Here is a 25,632-nt window from a genome sequence, read left to right as displayed (position 1 = left end):
GGGGGGTTCATTAAAGTAGAGGTTGAAATGTCTAATGGGACTCACTAAAGCAGAGCTGCTCCTGTATGTTTCGATGGTATGCATTTGTGTGCGTGTGTGTGTGTCTTTCAGTCGGTGGGGTCAGCTGGGTGTGGAAGCGCTGTAAGAGCCAGCGGCAGCTTGTGCTTTCACAACACTCCACCTCTGACACTGTGGCCTTCGGGGAGCAGGTCAAGCCCCAGCTAATAGTGCACAGAAAGAAAGGCTGTCTTGTGGTTAAGTGCAATGCCAAGAACGTAGTCTCCTTTTAGACATAGTGATATTGACATTGTACAAGAAGAAGGGTGATGGCTTTTTTATTATTTATGACTACAAAGAGGATGTGGATTTTTTTTACTATTGTTGTTATTGCTGCCTTCTCATATTAGGAATCCTGTTTTCCTGGTAGCCCGTGATATGGAGAGGTAAAAGTTTGGGATGCTGGAGAAGGTTTATAGTCACAGGAAAAATGAATAGGTGGCTGCACTCATGGTTTGGCCTGAGACCACCTAAGCTATGGATCAACAACTGCACTTTTGGGATCAGCAATGGATTTGATTCAATTTCTTCTCATTACGATCAAATAACATTACTTTGACTGGGCAAATTGCAACAGCTGTGACTCCTGTTACCTGTTATCAGATATTACTGACTGTACCAAGCAGATGAAGGAGTGTGCTCTGAGGTAAATATGAAGATATATGTAGTTCCAGTCATGGTAGAGGTTGTGTATGATATTAATTGATCAATTAGCTTATAAAGAGACATAAATTTCATGCCTGATCTTGTAAACTTGTTAGTTGTAGTCGTATAATGTTGGAAAAGAAGAGCATAGCCAAAACTGGTGGTTAAAAAAAAAAAAAAAAAAATCTTTATACTCTGTAGCAGCACTCAGTTGGAAAGTTGAAGTCACTCTTGTAAAGTAGATAACAGTCTGCTTAAACACATTTGTGATATAAAGTACGGAAGTAGCAGTGCAAGTGGAGTAATGGAAGCCAGAGAATACGGCGGCGTCTTCGCCATAGAAGAAGAATACCTTTGTAGTTGAGTGGAAGTTCTCTGGATTACCTTAGCGCCCTCTGTTTCTTCTTACATCTCTTTTATCTCTGTCCTCTTGGCGGAACATAAGAGCCTTTAGATTCCTGGTTGTGATCAGATTTTTTCTTTTTTTATATATCACATATTATGAAACCCACTCAATTATAGACACTATTGTCCAAGATTGCTTGCAGTTTAGCAAATAATTGGATCTAAGTGGTTACATATGACAGTGGCAATGGGGTCACCGTATTAGCGCTTTGATTTTAAGCTCTTTCTAAAACCGTTGGGAATATTATTAGTTTTGATAAGTGCAGCAAGATGAATCTGTAAGAATTCAATCCATTCATTACCGCAATGTGCTGGCTTTTATACGTGCGCGTCTGTGTGTGTCTGTGTGTGTGTGTGTGTGTGTGTGTGTGTGTGTGTGTGTACACCCCAAACCCTGGAAGCTTAGCCAGAGGATCTGGTCTGGTTTCAGTCGCTCTGTCATAATATCCACAGTCACTGAGAAAGAATGTGTCTGCTGCAAAACTGCAGCTAAATTATCTAAACAAATTGGGTTTCTTTTGTGTCTGGGATCTGATACACGCGCACATTTAGATGGGAGACTTTGATTCGGACCCTGAATGGGTTTCGTGTTTATTTTGCCCAAATGTCAGAGATGTGTGACGCAGATTTTGCTACTGTAAAGATTTATGTCTTATTTTCTTCCATCGTTCCAAGCTGTGTAAAAAGATGGAAACACCATGTGGACTTTTTATGGCAGTCAGTTACCTGGCATCAGCAGCAAAAATGGATTTGAACAAAGTATACAATCAAATATAGCAGCGTAAAGCCACAAGGTGCAGCACAGAGTCTATTCATTAAGGCTATATCCCTTCAGTTCATCATACGTCATGTATTTCTTACAGTTTCTCCTGACACAGCCATTTAGAGGCTCGGTTTATGTGGCTCACATTCTGAGGTTTAGGAAACGCGCGTCGAAAAGCCACCGAGCCGCACAGATCACAGCGGGTCAGGACTCAGACATAGCCTGTGGCTTGGCTGGGATCTTCCTGTGTGTATCTGTGATCATGGAGCAGTCACCTCATACCAGACACTCTCATTACCTAATCATAATATGACAAATGTCAGCGCGGTTGACAGCTCTTGACTGGATGATCAGTGAGCGGGTCTCCTTCCCCCCGTGAGGCTGCGAGGTCGTTATCTGTCCTTTGGTGAAGGTTGTATTCAAGCTTTGATTCAGCCTCTTACCGGTTTAATGTCTGGCTTCATTTTTCTCATTTTAAAGGTTAATTAAAACTGTTTTCAGCATCCAGTGTCCGTAAGGTTCAAAAAGTTGTTGTGGCAAGTGCAGGCCTCATTTCAGAGGTTTTGATTGGTCGGCGGTTTCTATGTTGGTTTGTTTGTGATTTAAAGAACATAATGTAATCTCCACAAACATTACACCAGCACTGCATTTACCATAAAACACCGTTCCTCTGTGGAGATAACTGAGCTTGCTGCGCACACCGCAAACGCTGCACAGTCACAGAAACCATAAATTTGCTTTGAATCTTGGATATTTCCTGCTGGCATTGAAAATATGAGCACATGGAAAACTCATGAAGACGCGACACACACAAAACACCAAACAAGCACAACTGATTTGCCGAAAGACACATTTTTGTTTGTTGACTTGCGCACAGGGAGGTCAGAGATCAGGATAAGCTTCGGGACAGCGAGCCTGGAGCTCACAGGGTCTCGCTCAAGGACCCTTAAGTCCAGCCACAGACAGTTGAACGTGGTTCACAGATGGGATCCTCTCATCTGAACAGAATAACCACACTCAGATGCTTGTCCCTAGCAGTTGCAATGTTTCTGGTTGGTATTTAGGGGATGTAAATACCTGCGGCATCAGTAAACAGGAGTAGGCCTCCGTCCCAGACCACTTAATAACAGCTCCCCATCTGAAATTTGTTAGCTCAGTGAAATAGTATCCTGTAGCGACGGATGTCAACAGAGAGGTCTGATCCAGCCGGGAGGGATGGGGAAAGCCTTTGGGTTTTGCAACTCTTGGCAGATTTTGTCGTCTCCTCCATGCACAGATACCTCAGAAAGAAGAGGGTGGAAGAGATAATCATGAAGAGAAAACAAGAGGAGGAGGAGGAGGAGGAGGAGGCATGAAGATGGAAAGTATAAGAGAGAATGAAATAAAGATGCAGATATAAACTTTGAAAGAGTGAGAATCCCAGTACAAACTGCCACAAGACTGTAAACCAAATGCACATGTGCCCTGTTTCAGTCGTATAGTCCATTGACAAATCATTCTAAACACAGACAGGTTAACATGAAATGCAACTGTCAAAATAATCAATCTGTCTGAAAAGATTATATAATTCTGCCGTTCATAATCCACTGCTGTCTCGCCACACTTTGTTCATTTTTTTAAGCATGATACCTGGTCTCATCGCTCATGAAGCTAAAATGGAGGGACATAAGTCACGAGATGTACTTTAGGGTTTTGAGATTTTGGGGTCAGGAGATTCTCATCATGTCCTCACATCCAGGAATATTCAGCGAGCATGAGAAGAAGCAGGTCAGCCATAGAAATAAAGGAGACAGAGACACAGAGAGACAGACAGACCAAGAGAAAGAGGGGAAAATGTGAGGTGGAAGAAAGTAGCATGCAATCTTGGTGATTTTCCCTGGCAGCTTCTCCCATTGCCCCTGTTCTTCACACACACATACACACACACATACATATACACACACACACACACACACACACTCCTTTTGTAGCTAAAGCTGTTAAAACCAAAACACTAAAAGTCAAAGGAAGATAAACACCACTGAAGTTAAAGATCACATGTTCTTCCTCTCCCACCAGTGGCCGCTTGCAGTGCAGAGACTTACCACGCAGTTGGTGAATGGGTTTACTTCTGGGGAGGGAATGATCATAACCACTGAACTGTAAGTGTCCTACTGTTGACATATGACCCATCGCAGTTATAAGCCTCAACGGGTCCCCTGACTCTCTCGATTGTCCTCAGCTGAGCTCAAATTCCTCTCAAAACAACATGCTAACAAATAGAGAGATCCCCTCACACTCGGTAAGCCTTTTGTACAGTGTGAGCAGCACTGAGGAAAGAAATGATGAGGGTCTTAAGCAGTGCACAAACTTCTACATTAAGGTCTGTAGCTCAAGAAAAACCGAGATGGTTTATTGTTTAGCTGCATTTAGCACTGAAATATCCCTGCTTTCAAATGCTCATGTATCATGAGCTTTTCAAATTAATTTAGGATATATTATTAGAATGCGTATATTATATAAGAATTTAAGATAATAGTATAACACTTTATATAAACCAGTGCCTTCAAACCCCACACCCATGTCCCTTAATAAGCATTTTAAAGCAGAAAATTAACACATAATATATTGTTTATAGGATACTTTGATATAGTTGTAAGCAGATATAAGGACATTTCAGGGATTAATTAATGTATCCAATGTATGTCAACAACTAAAGTCCACCAATCAGATATTTTAAGATTCACAGTATAATGAGTTTCAGTATAATGATGTCATCTTCAGGCATCACATTTTATATAAGTATGAATTATAAAAGTATTCAGTTATCATAGATATTGGTGGCATACATTTATTGATGAAATCTTATACTTACTCTTAAACTTTTTCTTAATTAAACAAATTTCAGCCAGTGATAAAGAGATCCAGCTTAAAGCAATCTGCTTACAAGTACATTATACTGTGCTATAACCCATTTATTAAGTGTAAATATACTGATTATTAACGCCCTTTATAATGTGTTTATATGTTGTAACTAATAGTATTGTGAATTCTTTATGAATCATTTACTAATGCTTCATAGATAAGGTATGCATCGTTAATTAAGTTTGGTTCATAAAATTAACTTATACCTGCTCAAAAAGCATTTGTAAATAATGTATTAAGCATTAATATTGTCATTAATTACATAATGTAAACACTTCACGAAGAGTGTCTTATTAGAAGATGGTTATCTTGCTTTTCTGCCCTGAAATCAACAACTTACTTTTTTTTTTTTTTTTAAGCTGTTCATCTTCCCCCATCCATTGGGGCCTAGAAGAAGCATAAATAGAAGAGAAGACAATTCTTTACGCTTATGTTGTAAATCAGAGATGTCAAGTCTGCACCGAGTCTGAGTTGGAAAGCTTGGCTCCTAAACACTGCGTGAATGAAAATGTCACGTACAATTTAATGAAATCAGTTAGATTTACTGCATGATAGAGTAAAATAGCAGGCTCTTGTTTCTGTTAAGGCATTTAAGTTCCCTCCCTAAGCCCCAGCAACTATTAAATCTGAGAGATCACAAACAGAAGCAGGTGAGAATGTGGTGTGATATGCTGTGATGTACAGGTGACAGAAAAATGTCGCCGTCTTCACCTTTGACTCTGAAAATCAAATGGAGGGTGCTGGAAAGGAATGGCGCATTTGCCAAGTCCTCCCCTCTCTCCTGTCTCCAGACTGGTCCGTGTGGAATAAGTCCGCCATGTGCCCCGAGGCGACCTCCTTCCTCCTCGGTGTCTTTGAATCCCCGCAGGCGTTGAGGATTTAAAGTTGTAGGGCAGCTCGCTCTCTCAGGGTCAGCAGACAGAGTGCTGATCATATCGCACTCAGCTTCAGCACGGAGTCGAGTCGCTAGAGCTCAGCAGGGATGTTTGAAAAGGGAGAGGCCGTGTTCTTGTGTGCAGCGGGAGCTTTTTAGGATTTAGTTACTTTTAGTGTACTATTCAGTGCCTTTTCTGTGACTTTAGGATGGAGCCTGCAAAACCCCTCTGTCAGGCTCTCCAAGAGGCTAGATCAGTGGAAATGTTACTTTCAACGGAGCATGCTTTCCAAACCTGTAAAACAACCTATAAGAGACTAGGATTGCCAGTTTGAGCAAGAGTTCTGAAGTGTCCAACGTGCTGTTGTGAAAAAAAGTCTGAAAGTCCCCCAGAGGCCTGGTTCCTCCTTACACCAAACTGAACCAATTTCATTTGAAACAGCAGACCGATCAAATGAGCAGCTTTTGCATCCTTGCAGCACAAAACTTTTACTAGCGGAGGACAGAGAGCAAAACCAGTGTTTTTTCATGGATGGCAAAACAGACAGGTTAACCAAAGGCCATGATGTGCTGATACACACAAGCAGACACGCACACTAAAAAACAGGAAGGAGCCTCTCTGAGCCATCTATCCGTGATGGATAGTTCACAATAAAGCTTGCACTGATCTAAGCCCTTTTGGACACGGAGAACATAGTTTCTCGATATATAAATAAAAGAAAACAATTCTGAAATCCCACATTACGACTGACAGTCAACAGGTGATTTAAGAAGCACAATACAAATGCAGTTATAAATCGTATTATGTGCAGGTGCACGGCCAAATTCTCACTCAGACGGCTGCAACCCAATGAAGTATGATTGTTTCAATATGCTCATATTTTTTTTTTCACTGTGTGCCATTTTTAAAACCAGGGAAATCTCGAGCCCGTCTGCATCAGCTTCGGCACAAGCATACGTTTCTAATTCTGAATCAATCACTGCGAGTTTATCAGATGGCTGAGTTATTTTACCATAAAGCCACTGGTAATGAGCCATGCAAAAAGTTTTAATCTGTCTCCTTTCGTATCTCCATCACAAAGACGTGTGTGTTTCACTCAGTTTGGTGAATTTTTTCTGACTCTGGTGTTTGCTTCACGCGGTTACGCTTCACTAGTCGTGTGAAACTGAGCTTTTGATTTCTCACAGTCTTCAATCATCTATACGCACTTTGTGTCAGAAGCTCTTTAGCTTCTTACTTTTATGTTTGCTTTCGATAAACATTCTGATTGTCGAGTTCTGTTGTGGTATTTTCCACTGCAGCTAAACAAATACTTTACAACTCAACGCAATCAAACTGAACTGTGTAATCAACACAGCTGAAAGTCCTGTTGTGGTGCTGCATTCAGCATCTGCACTGTTCGACAGCATTTGTCAGTTAAAATGTGGTCAGCATCCGTTTGTTTTGTTTAGTTTTTTTATGTTGAAAAAGTACACACTAAATGTTTATGTGCGAGGGAACCTATTGCAGTTAGTATATTAGATCAGTGGTTCCTAACCTGGTGGTCAAACCCCACAATGGGCCCCATATATAAGTCTGGGGATTCACAAGATGATAAGTCTATCAAACAAAAAAATACATAAATATAAATATTTCTTACTTTAAAAATCATTAAATGAAACAATCTGCAAAGGAAAGACAAAAATATGGTTGAGCCGCTCATCAACCATGTAACTATAGGTCACAAGTATGACACTGATAATTAGTATTTCATTGGCAGCCGCTGTATTAAACTTGTAGGGTTACATTTTACCAGTTTTAGATAAGAAAGCAATGTTTCAAGTAGTTCATGTGAATTTGAAAAATTAGAAGCACTACCTGCGTTTTTTACTGCTGTCCAGCCTTTATTCCCAGAATGCACTGCATTGTGAGACAATATTGTACATCAGTGCACTGAAAAAGAGATTTTTGTATGCACGCTGGCAGTTTTAAGTATAATTAATTTTCTATGTTCACATTCTAAACATTAGAGCTGACAGTCTATTCAAAACACTCTTACAATCTACACTTTTATTTTGTTATCATTTACAATGCAGTCTGGCCAAGTTGCGTGATGATTTCAGAGAAGTCAGTGATGAGGGCACTGGAGAGCAGCTCCAACCATGTAAACACCTCCCCCTCATCCTCCCCGGGGACCAACCTCGAGCGAGCACACCCGCGGCCTCCTGGGCCCAGGAGGAAATGAGAGGAGGAGGAGGAGAGGGAAGTGGCAGGCTCACAAAGAGAGACAGAGCGAGGTGAGATAGGGAGAGGCCCAGCACACCACGCAAGATCAAAGACAGAGGTTACGCACCGCCGTCGCCAAAATAAGCACATGAGTGGTGGTGTTCTCGGTGAAAGTTGTTGGCTTTAGATTTCTAATTTGGGATGGTGTAGTTTAATCGTTCTCATGCCTGGAGCACAACATTTTTAGTTAAAGTTAATGTGGACCATAGGCAGACGGCTGAACTCTCCTGGGCCGGGTCATTTGGTTTGGTAACATGTCAGATTCATCTGACTACAGAGAGCCATAAAGCATGTCGTCTGAAGAGCGAGGCACATCAGAGACTCACAGGTGAAGATTAGAGCCCCGCTCCACTTTGTCTCTCCACATGAGGCTCAGAGAGTATGTCATCATTATTTCTCAAGGCTGCTATAGCTCTCTTATCCAACCGAGCAAGGAGCCCTTGTCTAAGAACAGCAGCAGACGTATTGATTGGAAATCTCTTCAGTGACATCAGAGCACTTAGTGTTTACACTCCACACTTGATTTCTTCTTTTCTCTTGGTCTCTCCAAAAGAGGGATCATATCCCTCCTCTTTACCAACACGCAATAACACACAGTATTTCCTCTCGCTCTCATCAGTCTCATTGTCCCGCAGCTCTTCTCCTTCGTCATTTTCTCCCTCAGCACACGAGGATGTAGGTTTGGTTTCAAAGAAAAAACGAATAAATAAACAGATAATTAAAAAGTAACTGTGTCAATGCTATTCCATGCATATAATTTACATCAGTGAGGCAAATGACAAATTACAATGGAAGCGGATATCGGGAAGGTTAATGTTAATAGAGACCTGATATTTCATCATAGATCTGATGTCATGTGAGTTGATCTAGGAGCATTCTGACTATTTGATAACAGATATTTAATCATTTTTCATGCAGTGGTGTTTGCAGTATTTTCCCTGCAGGTCTTTCTCTCAGGTTACAGGTATTTTTCCACCAATCAGAGGGTAGAACAGGAGAGAAAGAAAGTCCATTAATCAGTCACTGCTGCTACTATAGCTTAAGAACTGTGAAAAGAGCAATAATTGAAGAGATTTAGATGAACATATGAACATTTTTATCTGCTTGTCTCGTCTCTCCTCTAGATGTTGGAAACTGGACTCTACAGAGATTCTGTTTAGAGAGAGTAAATCAAACTGAAAAGTAAGGGGAGACAAAAATAGGATTTTTTTTTGAGGGGGCATGTCTCCACGGTCCCCAGTGGAAAATATGTCCTTGCTCATCAACTATTTCTCACATTGTTGTCTCTTTCCATTAAGTCTACGTCTACATTATAGATTTCACGGCGTCACGGTTCACCTGAGCAGCGTGAGCGAGGTGATTGGCTGTGGCCCGCGGCGCAGCAGCGTCACCGCACAGCTGCTGCTGCGGGGCAGTTGTAAAGCCTCAGCTCTCAGTGTAAACTCAGCGTTGTTTTAAAACAAACTCTCGCTCTGCAGCCCTATATCTCTCTCACTCTTTCTCTTTTTTTTTTTCCTCTTCTTCTCCTCCATCTCCGCTGTCAGTTGAGGAGACTAAGTATTTCCACATGGGAAAGCCCAGGGCTTCACACATCAGCCTAGCTGTGGGGATGAAATATGCTGTCTGTACATATCATCACATCATTAGGCCCAAAGGGATCCCTGCGATGGATTAGAAGCTGTCTACCTGCAAGACTCCGATGAATTTATGAAGCACTTTATCATGATGAAGCATTAGTGGAACGCTTTGTCTCTTTCCATTTGAGTTTATCTATGGGAATAATGATTGTGTCTCCCTCCATTTCGCTCCTTCTCTTTTCAGTCGCTCTCTCTCCCTGACATTTACGTGTGTGTTCTGACCTTTGACCCCCTCCCTATTTGTGATGCTGCTGGTTACCAGCACATGATAAGTGACGGTGTCGGAGTCTCTCTCCGTCCAGCCGTGTGTGGGAGGCAGCAAATTGTCCATTAAGTGTTTCTACTGAGGCTGAGAGAAGATTTGATATAGTGGGGAAACAAAAGTAATATGTACCAGGAAATTCAATTGTCTCTCTCCAGCAAGTTTGAGCTTTAGTTTGGCTTCCCCACCAAATCAATTTCACATGAAAGCACAAGTTCAGATGAGGTTTAACTTTGAGTCCGTCTTGCAGCCTTTTACTCTTTCTGAGCTCCTGCACAGACTTGATGCCAGTGTTTATCTGTGTTTATATGAAAGAGCTTCTATGACTCAGACGAACTTCCTCACATGCTGCCGAGAGTCTGAGTGCCACAATTGAAGGAAGCTACCTCCTCTTTCTCACAAACCTGATTGTGCCACTCCAGGAGGTACAAGTAAGCAGAGGAAACACCCCCCTTGCTACAGTGTGAAGGTCATTGACCCCAACACAGCTGCAGTTTATTCATGCAGTGAAAGTGAGAGAAGTTCAGGAAGGTGCCCTCCGCTTCTTCAGTTTCAAGAGACTCCGAGTGAGAACTGGAGTCCCTGGCAGGAAGCCTCCGTTACAACCTTCAGTTCAGAGGTCGTGTTTTGGATAGTCAGCTGAGGGAAGCCAGGGGAAGGTGAAGTCACTCTCTGCCAGGTCTTTGCCAGTCAGTCCTGATTTGGAAGGAGGGGGATCGTGTTACAACAGCAGGAACCTCCGAGCAGCTCTCAGGCCTCCAGGTTTCTGTATCTCACCAGACCACAGGGCATCCTCTGTTCTCTGAGGAAGCCCGGCTGTTATCGAACCCCAGTGCACAGCGCTCTCCTCTAACAATACTAACTGAATCCCCAGTGCAGGTCAGGTTTACGCTGGACTCTCAGAGTAACCCAATGAAAACATAATGCTTGGATTACTGAGTAGAAAAAAGAGACACATTTGCAGCAGCATAACTTCTTCTATTTTCAGTTTGCATGTTTTTTATATATACAAAACTCAGACTTTTTGTATCTTATCATATCTTATGGTGAGTCGCTGCTCACATTTCCATTTATTTTTTTATTTTTTTGCGGCAACTCACACAGCTGGTGATGTGCTAACTGACAGTGTTTTCAGTTGGAAAAACTTCTTTCATCATCTTCCTGTGCCAAAGCCAGAAATGAATGGTGACAGAAAAAATGGCGGCAACATGGATTAGAAGTGAACTTACAAAAAAACTACCCCCACTTAAATCAGTATAGATACACTATCATTGCTTTTGTGTAGATGAAAAATTGACATCAATGGGACCAATTTGTCAAATCAGTAATAATTAATTAGGGCAAATAACCCCTCTTCTGGAAATGGCTAAAATAAACACAATGTCAGGCTGAATTATGAAGAGTAAACTAACAAGCAACTGAGTCTGATAATCGGGCTATTTGTCTCCTGTTTGTTGATAAGCCAAGAGACAGCTGGACTAATGGACATTTAGAGGTCTGTCTATCCTTTGTATAAAGCATTACAGACCAGCTACAATAGGTTGTAAACAACAGCTTGATGCAGTTTTCTGGCTTTTTTCAGATAAAGTTAGAAAGTCACAGCCGAGCTGGGTTGGTGGAGACCCAAAAAACCGAGCCTAAAGCGGAGGAATATTGGATTTACATTCCTCCTGTATGTCAGTGTTGTGTTAACAGTTTGTTTCCGCTGCCGTCAAGTTACCAAAAAAGACGAGCCCATTGTTGCCAAACTTTATGTGTTACATTGTATTGTTCTGATAATCGATTGTACCTATTTTAACCTGCATTGCTCATGCATGCACTACAGTGGGCAGCACGTGCACTGGAAGCACTTCACCACCCGCTCTAACAGGCAGAAAAAATTTTCCTTCACACTTGATACAGACGGATTATTTTAGCGAGGTCAACATTCATTCAGCCAGCAGTCACACCCAATGGAGACGGAGGTTTAGATGTAAGCCACTGCAAAAAAACACTGGTAGGCCCTCACAAAGGAGCTGAATTGTGCATTGAACTTGGCTCGACAGTAAAGCACAGTCATATTTTTGTGTCACTCTCACACCTGCCTGCCTGCCTGAAATAGATCTCCCAGCCGCCCAGCCCTAAGTATGAGTCCTGACAGGTCCGGACTGTGGTTTACTGATTGCACTGACACTACAGCTAATAAAGGATGTCACTCTGTTTAACTCAGACTAGCAAGGCACGTGTTGTTTTTTTTGTTTTTTTTTTTTCAGCAGGGGAATATTTGGAGCTCAGCTTTCCGCTGTTTTTGTTTATTCATGAGCGGGTACCCTCCCAGTAACAGCAGTAATAGCTTTCCATTATTAACCTGGGAAACTGAAAAAAAAAAGAAAAAAAAAACAAAACAAGTTTCCAATACTGTTGGGAATGATGCCAGGCTTAGAGTTCATTTATGTACATATCTGACCATAAACCCATTACTTGCATCATTATTGTGTAGCATAACATAGCATTCTTTTTTACAATGGCATATAGAGATCATGAATGTGGAAAATAACTAGCTGGCATGCTTTCTAAACTAGCTTTACAAGGCCCAGTTTGCAGAGGAGATGTTGTACTTATACCCCTGCCCATCCGCATTATGCAAGGCAATTGAAATTTTAGAGCCAAATTCCACTCTGAACAAAATGTTCCTCAGCATGTCTGACTGCCTTCCCTTGTGCTGCATATTTGTGGTTATCTAGTCACTTCATGGAAGGTGAGACCGACTCAAAAATAAAGAGCTGTCACGTGGAACAGTTTGACTTCAAAAGAAAAATATGATCCTTGTCAAAATAGAATTTAAAAAAAAAAATCACTTCAATGAAAAAAAAATATTTTTGATTCGATTAAAAATACTGCATACTCAAAGTCATTACCTGTGTGTGTGTGTGTGTGTGTGTGTGTGTGTGTGTGTGTGTGTGCATGTGTGCGTGTGTGTGTGTTATCCGTCATTCAGGTTTCACCTACTGTTCTGTAAAATTTTCTTCATTTCCCAGAAGTTGTTGCAACTAAATAGTGACAAGAGCTACCCCATTAAACAACTATAAATAGCCTGTCGGTGTTGTCTTGTGGTGTAACAGTTGGCCACATCCTGTTCTGAGATTCTCACTTTGCCAAAGATGAAAACACAGGGGCCAGTGTCTCACCTTTCTTCTCTTTATCGCCTGTTTCTTAAGAATGGAACATCATTGAACGTACTGATGGAAAATATTAGTTGATAATACAAAATAACACAGTAGTTAACCTGTGGGTGGAGGAGACGTCACTATTTTTTTTTTTTTTGACTGAAAAGAAGAAAGGAAGCCACTGCTTTCCCTCTGAGAACAATAAAGAGTACATTCGTTGGGTTTTCCCTTCCCCTCCTGGAGCTGTTTTCTCACCTCTGCTAACAAAAAAACGAGCTGCGACATTAAAGTTTGATCATTTAATTGTTACATGTGCTCGCACTTCCTTTATGTCCTGCAATGGCAGAGCTAAAAATAACCTCGGCGTGTAAATGCCTGTTTAGCCTGGAGCAGAATAGAGTCGAAAACAGCCAGCAGTGTTGGCACAGGTTGGATTTTTCCAATGGGAGTTCCTCCTGTTGAAGGAGGTGAGTCCCAACCAACCTGTTTGTGTGTGTGTGTGTGTGTGTGTGTGTGTGTGTGTGTGTGTGTGTGTGTGTGTGTGTGTGTGTGTGTGCGTGCGTGCGTGCGCTTGTGTGTGTGTGTGTGCATATGTGTGCATGTGTTGGTGGGTATTTGACTAGATATAGTAAGCAGGGCATGTTATTATAGGTGTGTGGCCTACTTCTTTAAAAAAATGCAATCTGTTTATTCATTTACATCTTTATTTTTGTTTCCATCCTTGGCAATAAGTGTAGCTACACACTGGTGTGTTAGTTCAACACATTATTTCCCTTACATCAGTTCAGCTGACATCAATTGTTGTACATGAAAAAGCAAAAAAAAACATGCTTTGTTCATATTTCATCAGCACCAAACTGTAAATATGTCAATATGTCATCATACAGATGACAGCATTGAAATGTTTGGGTATTAAAAAACAACCTTGTTTTCTCTATCTGATGTTTTGGTCTTGAATAGTGCCAGTGCTTCACCGTTCAACAAACAGTGTCTAGTGATAACAAACTGCGTGCCCACTTTGAACCTCAGAGTGGGTGGACTTCCTGTCTCTGCTCCACTGCGTGTGGAGGTTTCACCAGACTCTGTCTCTCTCTGTCTGAATCAGTCCGCTTTATCGCGGCTTGCTCTAAAACTGAGGAGCTTCTTGTTTGCGCTAAGCCACGGGGCTCAGGGTCCTCGCCATCTTCACAGTCACTTCCCTCTGTTTTGCCAAAGAACACAGAGCAGATAAAGGCAGGAGACTGATCTGTGTCTGCCTGACTGTGGGAAAGGCGCGGGCACAGGAACTAGTGCAGGAAAGACAAGACCATGACTTCAAAACACAGATGGGTGTATGGGGCCGATATGAGTTTTAAAGCATGGTAATGACATTGATATGTTTGGATTGTGACCACTGATACCCGGTATTTTTCAACTTGCCCATATCTATGCCAAGTATTTAATGGAGTTTTGCCACATGTGACATTATTTATTGCAGGCTGCGACACTGTCTTCAATTAAAGTTTTGAGTGTTCTGGATTAAGAAAAATAAATGCCACATTTAAACTTCATCAGATCGAGGCCAAATTTAAAAAATAACACAACTAACTGACTAAAACTAACACAAAACTTCGCATTAGACACTTTTTTAATTAGCCCCATTTCTCTCCCCAGAATGCCCACCCCTGGGCCCAGGACAGAAATGAGTTGGAGGGCCCCTATTAATCCCCCTGATAGCTCTCTATCCCACTGTGGCAGTACAAATTTTTCCCTACCTGGCCCCAGATTTTCTACATGGTAATTTGTTTTAACACGTGCATTTATAAAAAATACTAGCACAAAAGGGAAATAATAAAGGCCTTAAAACCAGATATAGACACAGTGAAGCCCAGTCCAGGTTAGGCAGAAAAGCAGGGTGTGGTGCATATTCTTAAAAAAAATCTATTAGAGGTCCATTCCAGTGATTTGAAACAGCAGAAGCCATTATTTCCTTACCTTTAATTCCTATCGGGCATCATGACACCAAAATCCGACACTTCCCATAATGCACTACAGCACCTGGGTCCCTGGAGTACATTAACCGACTGTGAATCTTGCCGGTCAGTCTATCACCTGCCTTACGTCTGCAACTTCTCTCTATGTTATATGAAATAGTATTTTAATGATTTTAATTATTATTCATTGTGAGCGGTTAATAACAGTCTGCCACCTCTCTTTTGTTTCCACAGTTAACGAGATTATCAGGAACGACCTCTCCAGCATATCCGTGCATACTCATGCATAGACATCCAGATGTCTCCTGCAGCAGCAACACACACTCAAACAGCAGCATCATCAACATAAAGAGAGGACAACAACAAAAAAAACAAAAAAAAAAACCAACCCAGAGATCCAGATGATGAAGAATACATTTTTGACCAGGATCTCCCACTGGACCATCGTCGCCATCACCCCCTTCTCAGTCAAAGACTTGCTGCAGATTCACATTGACAATCACTGGCAAGCTCCATTTTAACAGATGAATGTTTTATTTACAAAAAAAAAAAAAAAGGGAAGTGATATCAGGGGCAAAGTATACGACTACACTTGCCTTAATAATTCACAGCAGATGTTCTTTAGGGGACCAAACAGCTCAATGAGACTGAGTTACTCTTCTATCATTGACAAATGACAATCTTCAGTCCGAGCGTGATCTGTATGTTAATGCATGGACAAAACTAACGGGACAATGAGTGTCATGCTTCATCACTTTGGTTCATTTTGTTTGTGCAGTCAGTCCGCAACAACCGAATCGGTGCCTTACAACAGTGATATTGACAGCAAACAACAGCAGCAGCAGACACACAAATGCAAATGGTTCGTGGTAACCCAAAGTGGAAGTTTTTATATGACATTTTTGTATCATTTCAATGATTTGTTTACAGGGACACAGAATAAAAGGCTAGAAGAGTATCTAAGGAGTATGTGAATTGTAGAATTGTATTTTTTCTCGCTTCCTTATATCCCATTGTTCATTTATACTGAATGTTATTGTATGATATTCTTTTGTATAAACATGTATTTGGAAGTATGTATGCCTTATGCTTTTATCGTGCTCTTTTGCTATTTAGTTTTCCCTTTTTTTTCTCCATTTGTCTTCCCCTGATATGATTTGTACCATTTCTAACACCCTGCATTATGCTTTTCACCTTAGTGCCTATTTTTAATCATCCTGCCCCGATCTTCCAGTCCTCCACCCAGATCACGACATAATGACGCACAGACAATCAGAGAAATATATAATACATATCCTATGACAACAGTTCCTGGTTGCAGGGGCTTATAAAGGCAGGTAGCAGAGTTTTTATCCCCCCAAGCTATAAGATAGTTGAACAATGGTATGCTTACCTGCTGAATTTAAATGAGAATACTCCAGGACAATATTATATATATTTGTCTGTTACTTCTTGCACTGCAGGTTTGCATGTAAATAGGCACAGGGATAATCTAAGTATGCCACAGGCTCAGTTTTATTTTTCATCTGGGTGACTCAACTGAGGAGTTGGCAGGACTGTTATTTACAGCTGGCAATAATTGATCTGATTAAACCAAAGGATTTTACCTTTGGTGAAGTTATTGTCCGAGTTTTCCTCTTTCTGTCAGAGACTTTAGCGTAGAATGGTTCCCCATACAAAAAACAACAAAAACAGAAAAACATTATGCACTTTACCGTAGACACAGAGCAGGTTTTTCTTGCCTCCAGACCAAATATTGTAGATTGATTTCCGCGTGTCATGTCATAAACTTTCACAAAGCTGCAGTCTTTTCCATGTTACCTGTCTTTTGGAGCATGCACACCATACCGATGCTGGGGATCATTTAGCTGACAGTGGCTTTCCATATAGCTTCCTAATACACTTTTGGACATATAGTATAATAGCATGACTAAACTGTATGAATAAGGTTTCTATTTTGTGCCTTACTCTCTTTCTTGATCATCAGATCATTGCAAGTCTATAACGCTTTTCTGTGTAGGCACAAGTCGGGACATATTTCTCTTTAATATGAAATATTTATGAAAAATGAAATGTGTTTTAAGTGCATTTAAATGTGTTCTCAACAATTAATTAATAAATGGCATAATGGTGACCATACACATCACAAGTCCTCGATTATTTTGGTGTTAAGCAACAACATTAATGATTCTGTGAGCCTTTTCAAATTATATTTAAATGTAAAATCTTTAAATATTTTTTTCTGTTGGGATTTTGACACCAGAAATTTGTAGGTAACTGGTTTTGGTTTTACACTTGCTATTGAGGTGGTGTCCAAACCATTTCTTGGTTATCTGCAAGATTTATGTTCTTGTTTTTTCTCCAAACAAACTTACGTTTCTCCAAATGGAAATTTCAAAATGATTTTTGACACCTTTATGACTTACTTTTTTTTTTACTGTGGAGATTCATTTTTAATGCCTTTGGAATCTCAGCTAATTCTATTACATTTTGTACCACAGAATATTGAATTAAATAATGCATTCTCTCTCTTTTGTCCTCTTTCCCCCTCAGTTCATGCTAAAAGTATTTTTTGACTATTACATGCATGGCCCATATGGCATTGCTTTAGTTTAAGGCTTTTTCTCGAACCTGGCTCTGCGATTTTCTTGTGTTATATAGCTTGACCTTAATAAACCTCAGACTGTTCCAACCTGTACCTATATCCCTCATAAAACCTGAAATGGAGACAGTTGGACATTGACAAGAGTATGGTGCAAAAACAAAATAGTGCCACCTGACAATTATTTTTCAATATAATTTATCAGTCACTTTTAAGCCTGTTGGTATTTTTTATTATTATTAATTTATAGTGATTCCTACAATGGTGGCTGAAGGTACAAATGGTTTTACATCTTACACATTTACCTTTTTCCATTGCCAACAAAGAGGGCACTTAATAAATCAATCACTAGCTGGTATTTAGTTTTGTCTTACTGTTTTGTTTCAAACCGCACTGCAAACAAACCTACGCTGTTCTTCATCAGGATGAAACGCAACGGGCTGCTGATATGCCAAGTACAAGCAGAGGCCTGTGTGTTTTCCGGTGAGTATTGTTAGTGGTGGCTAGTTATGAGTGAAACAGCTCTTCGCCATGGGAGATGTGCCACACTCCTGTGTACCACCTGCCAGTCCTCCAGACTTTTTCCATCCAGCAAAGTTATGAAGCGCCCATCCCCATAGTGACAGAAGGCAGGCCTGGGCGGTGCTCCCCTGTATGACCGTGGTAAGCCCAAAAATAGCCCCACTATTTACAGATGCAGTCACGCCCCTTTTTCCTGGCACCCTGTTCTTCTTACCTTAGTCTTCCTCTGATCAGCGCCGTACCCTTTGACACAATGGAGAGGTGACGCCGGGTCATGGTTTCCACTGCCGACACAGTAATCAAGTGAAGACACTATCTAAAGGAGTGGGATTGCCATGATATGATCATAGAATACAGCTTCAGAATGAAATGACGTTTATCAAAAGATAAGCATCACTTTCATTTTTGATGTTCACCAGAACAGAACCGGGAATGCATTAAACATAATTTCAGTAAATGTGATTATCTGCTAAGATATAACAGCTTATAAGATGATATATAGATTATTTTCAACTGTCACCTTGAAATAGTGTTAACATCAATGTAGTTTTGATGGAAACATTATGCCAACCAGATTACACTTTTATTAACATAGTGATGACATGTTGTTATTTTATATGTTCTGCAAATCACAGAAACGTTGTTACTAAACTTATCACGGACAACGTATTTGTTGGTCTGGTTGAATACAGAAAAAGTTCACAGTGAACTCTTATTTCAGTTTACCAGAAATCGTGTTTTATTGTTCTTCTTATTTGAAACTGACAAGCAATTCAGGAATGGTCGTGTTGGCTTTTCTTATTTGGCATCAAAAATATGTTGGCAGCTTGACGGCCTCTTTTGGCTTTAGCCTCTGATATGGTACGCAAATGACTTTGTTATCTGAAAGTGATTTGTGTTTTTCTCTTAAATCCAAGCAAACTGATATCTCTCCTGCTGGAAATTTGATGTGTGTATATAACTTTGTTTTTCCATGATTTCAATAATTTTACAATGGAACGAGTTCGAAATCTGGATGGATCTGAAAGTCACTAAAAATATATATTTATTTGTATAAAATGTCAAATATGATGACATCGGATACAGCTGTGCACTGATTCCACTGATTACCTGACCAAATAACGGGCTGAGGACTGATCCACTGATGATGACTGAATGACTAAGTGACAGACAGCGACTCTGCGATTTTTGATGGCCAAAGCATGCACGTCCAAATCAGTCCCTGATCCTAAGGACTGCAGCGCGTGCCATTTTCTCCCTGAGGTCCAGATGCACACAGCACCTGGCAAAGGGCACAACTTAGAAGTTTCATTGAACAGATTTATAGTGTCTTTACGGCCTCGCTTCCTCCCCAATTGTATTCCCACCGAGCCCTTGATTTGGGCTTTTATAAAGTGAGTGCATAGGCACAGTGCTGGAGCTGCTGCTCTAGTCTCTCATCGGCCATCTGCAGGCAGTAAATCCTCAATATACCTCTGTTATGAAGGGCATGTTGAAAGAACCATGGGGGTGGCTTTAAGAGATGCTTTAAGAGATAATTGCTTGACCATACTGGGGGACCTTTGATAGCTGTGTCCCATAAGCCAGGTCTACATTTGATCTTTTTTGGTCCCTTGAGTCAGATTTTGGGATTTTTTTATTCTTCAGAAACATATGTCAGATGACTATAAACAGACCGTCTTATCAATTACCTTTAGGATGACAAAGGGAGAAGATGAGGACCATGTGTATGTGTGTGGATTTTAGCACGTGTTTACATGTGTGTTTTTAATCTGTTTAGGATGGGGTTGACGGGCGCCACAGGTGTATATACAGACCCTTTCATGGGACTGTTCACATGTGACAGCAGCAGCCAGCAGATGATCCGCCAACATGCTGACATGGTCACATCGTTGCTGACACACAGACAAATCACCTTTTTAAAAGACACTTTAAGAGACGCTCAGAAAGGCAACCAGATGGGGTCTGGAAAATCTTGTGTCGTCTTTTATTCTCCATCTGCAATCATTCAGCTTGATTCACTCTTTCTTTTGTGATGCGTGAAATGTTGTGCAAGGATTTATAAAAATTTAGGGGTGGGACACATGTTTAAGCTTAAGAAATGTGAAAAGTGAGAATTATCTTTAAGTGTGTGTTTATACGATCAGGCCACGTGAGTTCTCTATTCTCCACATCAAAGTCGATGTCTTCAATATCCCTTTCTAGTTCACCCTGAGAGCTCTATTTCTTCATGGAAAAAAAAAAAAAACCTCCAATACATCCCCAGCAATCATTCTTCCATTGTTTGCTGTAAAAGTGTACATATGCAGAATGTTTATGTTGAAGTATATTGTAGTGCACATTAAGGATGCTCTTAATGGGCTACAGTAAAAGCCCTTGCTAGTCAAGGGTTCAGGCAGGTGCAGACTCTTACAGTAGATAAAGGAGCCTGGCACTGGAGATGAGTTCACGACAATCACTGTGAGGCTTTTAGACGCCTTCTCCAAGCTCAATCTTCATTTCCCCTGACACTGATTTTGCAATAAGGATCCGGAGAAAAGGGGAATGTCCATCTATTCATTTTAATGATCCCTCATTATTGACTGCTGGCAGGGAGGGGGCGGGCAAAGGTAATGATTCTTTGTCTTTGCTGGCCAATCACTCCTCTTAAAGGAATAAGACGCTAAATAAGGCCACTAATGGATGCCCAGTGTGACCTAAAGTTGACCCCGCATGAAACCCATGCAAACTGACTTCCCAACATGAAGGAGTGAGAGTTTGCTGATTTAGTAATCTGTTTTTTAGGGGTTTTTTTGTTTTTTTTTACTGAGCTGGTTATGATTTGTCCTAATAGAGTGAGGAATTGTGATTACAAATGTCAAATCAAAAATTCCATGTGGTTTTATGTGAAAATATTGATAAAAAAAAAAAAAAAGACAGGATGTTACTGAAGCTAAGCTCTTGGAAATGCTTATTATTATTGCAAGAATTGTTCAACATTTTGGGGAATACATGTATTCACTTTCTTGCAGAGAGTTAGATGAGAAGATCAATACCACTCTCAATCTGTACATTAACTATGAAGCTACAGCCGGCAGACTGTTAGCTTAGCTTAACATTAAGACTGGAAACAGAGAAACAGCTGGTCTGGCTCTGGCCAAAGGTAACAAACACCACCTGCCAGCACCTCTAAAGCTCAGCAGTTTGCAGGTTTTATCTTGTTTGTTCAATCTGTAGAATAAGAAAAAAAGTCACATTGTGGTTTTACCCGTGTTAGATGCCGAGTATTTAACTTCATGGAGTCCTTGTTGGTTTCAAGGCAAAGTAGCTAAAGCTGGCTTGAAAAGTTGCTAGATGACGCCAGATGACGCCCAATTTTCATGAGTTACTTAAAGGTCCCACTTTTACTGTGTTTTATTTGAAGTGAGAATAACAACAACAAAAACACCACTCTGAGCCTCTCTTCTGATTGGCTGACTGTTTTCTGAGTGATTGAATAAAAATATAGCAGATTTCAGGTAAAACACTCAGAAAAACCAAATACTGCAAGGCTGGATGGTGAGTCCAGGTGGGTGGGGCTTGGGTCATGGCTGAGAGCAGTGTCTGCTTTGTTGTGACATCACAAAGCTTCATCCTTCCATCAAACAGCCTTTCCTTTTGAACTACAGTATGTGAACCGTTGTACAATAGTATTACTATGCACAAGTACAGCTCCGCAGATGAGCTGCCGGACCAGAAAGAGCTAAGCGTGGGTGCGCCTCTGCATATGCTGTAGTTCAACGCCTGAAAAAAATGTATTTCCAAAGGGAAAGAGCTGTTTGACGGCAAGATAAAGCGGTGCGAATATTCAAAATGTACACATAAACTGATATTAGCTGTTCTCTGAGCATTTTTTTAAGTGGCTAAAATGCAGGTCAGCTTCCAGCCCCTCAAAGATGTCCTTTGTCCGTTGAACTGTGTTGGTGAAACACAGATTTTTAACGTGGAACTGCTTTATTCAGCGTGTCTAGCGATTTTTATCCCCTGCTCAGTTTGTTGTGGATATAATTTGAATCCTGGTTAAAAAAAAAAAAACCTCCTGAACAAGGGACACAGAAGGAATCCAAACCAGGAGAAGCTTACAGCAATGGTGGGTAAGACAACAACTCCCATGATCCCACGCTACACTTCACACGACATCGCCCAACATTGTCTTTTGTTATTGTTTTGATTGAGAGACCCCTAGTGACAGAAATTACATACTGCGCGTATAAAGAATATAGATAAATGAACAGAGCCATGCTAGCCATTTCCCTCTGTTTCCCGTCTTCATGCTAAGCTAAGCTAATGGGCTGCTGGCCCCAGCTGCAGTACATATTTATCATACTGACATGTCAGTATTCTAAAAGTTAACAAGTGTGTCTCCCAAAAAGTCCAACTATTGCTTTAAAACCTTTTTCCAACTAAACTTTTGGAGATCCAGACAGTTTCTCTGAACCCACTGCACTTTTATCACGCACTGATGTGGATGCCTTCAGCGAATAACTCTGAAAGGACTTGCAAGTAAGTGATCTTACATTTTAGAGCCCCCAAAAACATTGAGGTATTTCTTTCTTTGCAGCGTGGGCATTCTGATTTATACAAAATCCTACAGTGTGTGCATAGTGCCAGAAGCACTAAGAACTGATTATTTAGCCTTTACTTTACTGTGTATGTGTGTGTGCGCATCTCAGCCAGTCTTAACTGTCATCAGTCTGTCAAGGTAATGAACCCTACTTTACTGCAGCCTCCAACAGCTCTTTAAGGCATACTTCACACCACTGAAGAAATACACTCAGGTATTAGTTGTTCTGCTTGGATGGTCTGCTGGATGATGGGTGGGCGGGGATGTTATTAGGAGTATTCATCTACAAGGCTCCCCAAGCCATACTATACTGAAACTGACCACAAGACAACCCTATCATCCTCAAAGATTACCTGTCTCCTGCACTGTATATGAATGTTTTATCATAAAAGCTTTTCTTTTTTGCTAAGTGCCTCCTTGAGTGTTTGCTTTTAACTTTTGATTACTTTATGTCTTGTTTTGAAGAAGAAGAAGAAGAAAAAAAAAAAAGGCCTGGCCCATTTGAATATAATGGACTTAACGGGAAAGGTAGTCTCTGTTGCTTCATTGAGAGGATATAGCACAGTGGTGTAATCCACCACAGTGGGTGTGAAAAAGTTTGGACAAAGTGGTAATTTCAGTGCCTGGGGGCAAGCAGTTTTTATCAAGACGTTGTCAAAGTGGGCCAAGCAGGTGGAGAGAGTCAAGGGAGAAAACAGACATGACACAATCATATATATAAAACAGCATGGCCGGGTTTGTATAGGATCCATATGTTTCCGTCTGTGAGGAAATATAGGATATCATGCATTACGGTGTAAAAAGAGTCATTTAAACCCATTAAAAACAGCCTAGTTCAACTTATCTGTGTTTGATGTGGTGGATCACATCTCATTTGGCTTTTTTTTTTATATATGATAGCTGAGTTTCTCTTTTATAAAGCCTTGAGTCATTAAGAAGAAAAAATATTTTTCTCTCTTTTGGTCTAGACATTGAGGTTTCCAGCCCTTAGCCCCCCTCCCTTCCTCCTCTCGGTTTTACCAGACGTCGCGTTGTGAGAGGGGAATGGTCGATTGCATAACGGCAGGCGAGACTTGATCGTTCCTGGCCTTCTCACAAAATTCAATCATTCTCTGCATACTCCAATCCCATGACGGCCCATTAAAGAGTAGCACAGGCTAGGATTTCCCCTCATGTGTTTTAAATTGAAATTACGGTCACAAAGTCTGCCATATGCATGAATCGAGGAAGACAAGGAGCTTGGGGAAAAGGAGATATCAAAATAGTTGGACTGAAGGAGAGAAAGAGAGAGGCAGCAGAATGATAAGGAAGAACTCCCCCACTTTCTTTCATTATGTTATTTGTGTCATCCTGCCACCCACATTCATATTGGGGCTGTCTACCTGTCTGCATCTCAGTGCTTTCTGATTCAGACTTCATAACACTTAAAGGGCCCTGTTCGCATTTTTTTATTACACAACTCTAGAAAAGCATATAAAATATTGAGCTAGTCTTGAATGTTTCCCCATTCACAGATATAAAGCTATTCCTAAAATCATTCCAAACAAGTCTGTGGCATTTAAACTCAGCACACCATAAGTCACGGAAACTACAGGAAGAGATAAGAAGAAGAGGTGAAGCATGAGAGATGATGATGATGACCCCAGATGTTCTCTGAGGAACCACTGGGATCTGAATCAGACTCTGACTGGCCATGACTTCCTCATTCCTATTTGTCCCCGTGGACTGGAGGAAGGACAAATACACACACACACACACACACACACACACACACACAAACACCTACATGGATAAGACTTACTCTCTGATTTAGTGTGAGGCGGGTATGATGCAGACGTGACTACAGTGACCTGGGCAAACACCCCAGAGACATGCATCACTCCCCCACCTTAAGTTAGGTTGAGCAATATTTATGTAGGCTACTTTTGGAAAAAGAAAAAACAGCATCAAGGCAGGATGAAAGATGGTAGAGAAGTTTATATTTATGCTCAGTGTTTCCATCAAATTGAGTGTAAAATCTTGTGTAAAAAAAAAAAATTTAAAAAAAAGAGCGTGGTACAACTAAATCCTTTCTTATCGTCTCATTAAACTAATGTGATTTGATCAAACAAATTCTGAGTTATTATTAGTGCTGCAGATCAAAACTGTAGGAACATTCGAATCTTGAAGTGTGACTGCAGCTTATGGTGATGCTCTTCTAATCATACAGTGACATCTAGTGTTGCTTTCAGACACGTGCAGGATACCAATATTAATGTATTATTTAATGACACATTATATAAAGACAGTGTGCATAGATTTGAACCAGTTCTTACTTTTTCAAGTAATTTCTGGAAAACAATTGAAAATGGGTGGTAAAGAAGTTTACTAATACACCACTATTCCATGATTAATTGTTATGTATTGGAAATAAAACCAGTATTTGTTTTTTCAACGGCAAACTGGAGGAATATGTTGCCTTTTCAGACATTATAAAGCAAAACCTTTGAGTGTTCCCAGGAGCACAGTGGCCTCAATAATTGTGAAATGGAGGAAATTTGGAACCGCCAGGACTCTTCCTGGAGCTGGCCATCCTGCCAAACTCATTCTGTGGTCTCACGAAATGATCAAAACTGCACTGTTCATCACTATGATGAAGCATGGTGGTGGCAGCATGATGCAATGGGGGGAGGGGGCTTCTCAGCGATGGGGAGACTTGTCAGAATTGAGGGACAGATGAATGCAGCCAAATACAGAGGTGCTTGAAGAAAGCCTGCACCAGAGTGCGTACGTCCTGAGACTGGGGCGACAGTTCACCCTACAGCTCGACAATGACCCAGAGCATGCAGAGCCCCTGAAGGTGGCAGTTTTTCTATCTATAATAGTTTTTTCTATCCAATCTGACCAAGCTTGAGATACTCTGACAGTAAGAACAGGATAAAGTGCCCAAATCCAGGTCTGCGAAGCGTCTAGAGACTTTCCCAAGAAGGCTTTTTAATTGATGCTGAAAGGGGC

The 25,632-nt window shown here is 40.8% G+C and overlaps 1 protein-coding gene across 3 annotated transcripts in view; it reads left to right on the top strand.

Moving 5' to 3' along the window:
* The window catches only part of LOC111658107 (nuclear factor of activated T-cells, cytoplasmic 1), a 61,417-nt gene extending 44,346 nt beyond the window's left edge, over positions 1 to 17,071 (top strand). For all 3 annotated transcript variants that reach the window (XM_023410523.2, XM_023410522.2, XM_087175197.1), the window contains one exon: positions 15,167 to 17,071. In XM_023410523.2, coding sequence (XP_023266291.1) covers positions 15,167 to 15,222 — 56 coding nt within the window. In that variant the 3' untranslated portion in view covers positions 15,223 to 17,071. The remainder of the gene's footprint in view (positions 1 to 15,166) is intronic.
* The last annotated feature ends 8,561 nt before the right edge of the window (positions 17,072 to 25,632 follow it).

This window comes from Seriola lalandi, unplaced genomic scaffold (assembly GCF_002814215.2).
Source record: "Seriola lalandi dorsalis isolate HSWRI2012SDOR001 ecotype SW California unplaced genomic scaffold, Sedor1 jcf7180002054425, whole genome shotgun sequence".
In the NCBI taxonomy this organism is placed as follows: Eukaryota; Metazoa; Chordata; class Actinopteri; order Carangiformes; family Carangidae; genus Seriola; species Seriola lalandi.
This window is presented reverse-complemented; position numbering and strand designations above follow the sequence as displayed.